General features: G+C 39.0%; 1 protein-coding gene across 1 annotated transcript; it reads left to right on the top strand.

The window, feature by feature from the left end:
- The first annotated feature begins 558 nt into the window (after nucleotides 1–558).
- LOC138372831 (uncharacterized) lies at nucleotides 559–1,854 on the top strand. The gene has a single exon (XM_069338493.1). The coding sequence runs from the start codon at nucleotides 559–561 to the stop codon at nucleotides 1,852–1,854; it is 1,296 nt and encodes a 431-aa protein (XP_069194594.1).
- Nucleotides 1,855–5,222: the final 3,368 nt, after the last annotated feature.

Here is a 5,222-nt window from a genome sequence, read left to right as displayed (position 1 = left end):
GGGCAATTCCCCATTTGTAATTGACTCATTAAAGACTAGTGCTAGAGGTATGCTGAGGATCTGTGCCGCTTCTTTTAACATCCACGGTGATACTTTATCTGGTCCAGTAGCTTTAGTTTTGTCTAGTGTTGCTAGTTGTTACTTTACTTGGTGTGTTACGTCAATATTTACTAGTGTGTCACCAGGGGTTCCCTCCTCTTCTGGTACTGGCAGGTGTTGAGGCTCCAGTGTGGACACTATGGCAGCTGCCAGTGTGGACACTATGGCAGCTGCCAGTGTGGACACTATGGCAGCTGCCAGTGTGGACACTATGGCAGCTGCCAGTGTGGACACTATGGCAGCTGCCAGTGTGGACACTATGGCAGCTGCCAGTGTGGGCACTATGGCAGCTGCCAGTGTGGACACTATGGCAGCTGCCAGTGTGGACACTATGGCAGCTGCCAGTGTGGACACTATGGCAGCTGCCAGTGTGGACACTATGGCAGCTGCCAGTGTGGACACTATGGCAGCTGCCAGTGTGGACACTATGGCAGCTGCCAGTGTGGCAGTGTGGACACTATGGCAGCTGCCAGTGTGGACACTATGGCAGCTGCCAGTGTGGACACTATGGCAGCTGCCAGTGTGGACACTATGGCAGCTGCCAGTGTGGGCACTATGGCAGCTGCCAGTGTGGACACTATGGCAGCTGCCAGTGTGGACACTATGGCAGCTGCCAGTGTGGACACTATGGCAGCTGCCAGTGTGGACACTATGGCAGCTGCCAGTGTGGACACTATGGCAGCTGCCAGTGTGGACACTATGGCAGCTGCCAGTGTGGACACTATGGCAGCTGCCAGTGTGGACACTATGGCAGCTGCCAGTGTGGGCACTATGGCAGCTGCCAGTGTGGACACTATGGCAGCTGCCAGTGTGGACACTATGGCAGCTGCCAGTGTGGACACTATGGCAGCTGCCAGTGTGGACACTATGGCAGCTGCCAGTGTGGACACTATGGCAGCTGCCAGTGTGGACACTATGGCAGCTGCCAGTGTGGACACTATGGCAGCTGCCAGTGTGGACACTATGGCAGCTGCCAGTGTGGACACTATGGCAGCTGCCAGTGTGGACACTATGGCAGCTGCCAGTGTGGACACTATGGCAGCTGCCAGTGTGGACACTATGGCAGCTGCCAGTGTGGACACTGTGGCAGCTGCCAGTGTGGACACTATGGCAGCTGCCAGTGTGGACACTATGGCAGCTGCCAGTGTGGACACTGTGGCAGCTGCCAGTGTGGACACTATGGCAGCTGCCAGTGTGGACACTATGGCAGCTGCCAGTGTGGACACTATGGCAGCTGCCAGTGTGGACACTATGGCAGCTGCCAGTGTGGACACTATGGCAGCTGCCAGTGTGGACACTATGGCAGCTGCCAGTGTGGACACTATGGCAGCTGCCAGTGTGGACACTATGGCAGCTGCCAGTGTGGACACTATGGCAGCTGCCAGTGTGGACACTATGGCAGCTGCCAGTGTGGACACTATGGCAGCTGCCAGTGTGGACACTATGGCAGCTGCCAGTGTGGACACTATGGCAGCTGCCAGTGTGGACACTATGGCAGCTGCCAGTGTGGACACTATGGCAGCTGCCAGTGTGGACACTATGGCAGCTGCCAGTGTGGACACTATGGCAGCTGCCAGTGTGGACACTATGGCAGCTGCCAGTGTGGACACTATGGCAGCTGCCAGTGTGGACACTATGGCAGCTGCCAGTGTGGACACTATGGCAGCTGCCAGTGTGGACACTATGGCAGCTGCCAGTCACTTCCTCACCAATTTCCTCATCATTCACTGTATATTCACCTCCACTTTTCCCTAACCTGGTCACTTGGTCATTCACTCTCATCTTCCTTCTTATATGACTATGAAGGAGTTTGGGTTGTTTCTTTGCTTTGGAAGCAATATCAGTTTCTTTCCTGCAATCTTCTTATATATATATATATATATATATATATATATATATATATATATATATATATATATATATATATATATATATATGTTTTTGTCCCTAAACCTGTTGCATCTATTATTGTTTTCTCTGTGTCCTTTGACCTCTGTATTTCCTTGACTCCCTCCTTTTTAATTTTGCAAAGTATATTGAACCATAATGTTTATATTTTTGTTATTGTGTGTGTGTGTGTGTGTGTGTGTGTGTGTGTGTGTGTGTGTGTGTGTGTGTGTGTGTGTGTGTGTGTATGTGTGACTGCACATTCTTGAATACCCAAGTCGCCTTCCCAAACATTTTCTCTGCAGTTGACTAAGTTTGGCACACATATATATCTCTGAACGCCGTAAATATATTTTCTCAAGGATTATATCGTCTAACGCACGTATATCTATAGACAAGTATATCTTCCATTTTGCAAGTATATCTGTATACAGAAGTATATTTACACGCTGATTTATATCTTCCAGAGCGAGTATATCTATCTGCACTAATATATTAGCGCGAGTATATATATATATATATATATATATATATATATATATATATATATATATATATATATATATATATATATATATATATATATATATATATATATGGAAGGGAGTACCACCTCTAGCTGGAAGAAGGGGGTACCATAGCCTCGGAGGAAACCACGCATAACGCATTAGAGGGAATGTTTAGATCCCCTCCAATACAGTTTCTGTGTGCTTTTCTCCTACCACCCCCTTCCTTGAATATTTTTTGTGCTTTATTATGCATTTGATGGTTACAAGATATACATGGGTTGATACAAAAATAATAATGCAAAAAGGTGCTTAAAGGTTATGGATCTCTTGAAAAACACAACATATATATATATGTCGTACCTAGTAGCCAGAACTCACTTCTCAGCCTACTATTCAAGGACCGATTTGCCTAATAAGCCAAGTTTTCCTGAATTAATATATTTACTATATTTTTTTTCTTATGAAATGATAAAGCAACCCTTTTCTCTATGTATGAGGTCAATTTTTTTTTATTGGAGTTAAAATTAACGTAGATATATGACCGAACCTAACCAACCCTACCTAACCTAACCTAACCTATATTTATAGGTAAGGTTAGGTTAGGTAGCCAAAAAAAGCTAGGTTAGGTTAGGTAGGTTAGGTAGACGAAAAAACATTAATTCATGAAAACTTGGCTTATTAGGCAAATCGGGCATTGAATAGTAGACTGAGAAGTGCGTTCTGGCTATTAGGTACGACATATATATATGTATATATATATATATATATATATATATATATATATATATATATATATATATATATATATATATATATATATATGTCGTACCTAGTAGCCAGAACTCACTTCTCAGCCTACTATTCAAGGCCCGATTTGCCTAATAAGCCAAGTTTTCCTGAATTAATATATTTACTATAATTTTTTTCTTATGAAATGATAAAGCAACCCTTTTCTCTATGTATGAGGTCAATTTTTTTTTATTGGAGTTAAAATTAACGTAGATATATGACCGAACCTAACCAACCCTACCTAACCTAACCTAACCTATACTTATACGTAAGGTTAGGTTAGGTAGCCAAAAAAAGCTAGGTTAGGTTAGGTTAGGTAGGTTAGGTAGACGAAAAAACATTAATTCATGAAAACTTGGCTTATTAGGCAAATCGGGCCTTGAATAGTAGGCTGAGAAGTGCGTTCTGGCTATTAGGTACGACATATATATATATATATATATATATATATATATATATATATATATATGTCGTACCTAGTAGCCAGAACTCACTTCTCAGCCTACTATGCAAGGCCCGATTTGCCTAATAAGCCAAGTTTTCCTGAATTAATATATTTACTATAATTTTTTTCTTATGAAATGATAAAGCTACCCTTTTCACTATGTATGAGGTCAATTTTTTTATTGGAGTTAAAATTAACGTAGATATATGACCGAACCTAACCAACCCTACCTAACCTAACCTAACCTATATATATAGGTAAGGTTAGGTTAGGTAGCCAAAAAAAGCTAGGTTAGGTTAGGTTAGGTAGGTTAGGCAGACGAAAAAACATTAATTCATGAAAACTTGGCTTATTAGGCAAATCGGGCCTTGCATACTAGGCTGAAAAGTGCGTTCTGGCTACTAGGTACGACATATATATATATATATATATATATATATATATATATATATATAAATATATATATATATATATAAATATATATATATATATATAAATATATATATATATATATATATATATATAAATATATATATATATATATATATATAAATATATATATATATATATATAAATATATATATAAATATATATATATATATATAAATATATATATATATATATAAATATAAATATATATGTCGTACCTAGTAGCCAGAACTCACTTCTGAGCCTACTATGCAAGGCCCGATTTGCCTAATAAGCCAAGTTTTCATGAATTAATTGCTTTTCGACTACCTAACCTACCTAACCTAACCTAACCTAACTTTTTCGGCTACCTAACCTAACCTAACCTATAAAGATAGGTTAGGTTAGGTTAGGTAGGGTTGGTTAGGTTCGGTCATATATCAACGTTAATTTTAACTCCAATAATAAAAAATTGACCTCATACATAATGAAATGGGTAGCTTTATCATTTCATAAGAAAAAATTAGAGAAAATATATTAATTCATGAAAACTTGGCTTATTAGGCAAATCGGGCCTTGCATTGTTGGCTGAAAAGTGAGTTCTGGCTACTAGGTACGACATATATATATATATATATAAATATATATATAAATATATATATATATATATACAATATATATATATATATATATATATATATATATATATATATATATATATATATATATATATATATATATATATGCCAACATGAGCATATCTGTCACCCAAAGAACAACTCTCATTAAAAGCATACATGGAAACAAAAGTATATCTTTTATCGCTCTGCCCAATTATAAACATAAGCAATTATATTTATAATTAAAAGTGACGATATTATTTTCTTTTAAGTTTTTGCTCAAAACTTTGGTAACAATTGGAATAAATTTGTTACAAATTTCGGAAAATACTTAAATATAAGTATTTTTCCGTATAATTATTACAGGTAGGGTAATTATGAGAGAGCTAAGCCAGTATGATTATTTTGCATTGGGAAGGGATATGAGGACAAGGAGCTGGGATATGAGGACGGGGGTGAAGGGGC

The sequence above is a fragment of the Procambarus clarkii genome, chromosome 40 (genome assembly GCF_040958095.1).
Source record: "Procambarus clarkii isolate CNS0578487 chromosome 40, FALCON_Pclarkii_2.0, whole genome shotgun sequence".
Lineage (NCBI taxonomy): Eukaryota > Metazoa > Arthropoda > Malacostraca > Decapoda > Cambaridae > Procambarus > Procambarus clarkii.
The sequence above is the reverse complement of the archived record's forward strand: the minus strand, read 5'-3'. Positions and strand labels throughout refer to the sequence as shown.

What these genes read in the sequence shown, in the direction of transcription:
- LOC138372831 (XM_069338493.1), top strand. Translation starts at nt 559, where the DNA reads ATGGCAGCTGCCAGTGTGGACACTATGGCAGCTGCCAGTGTGGACACT.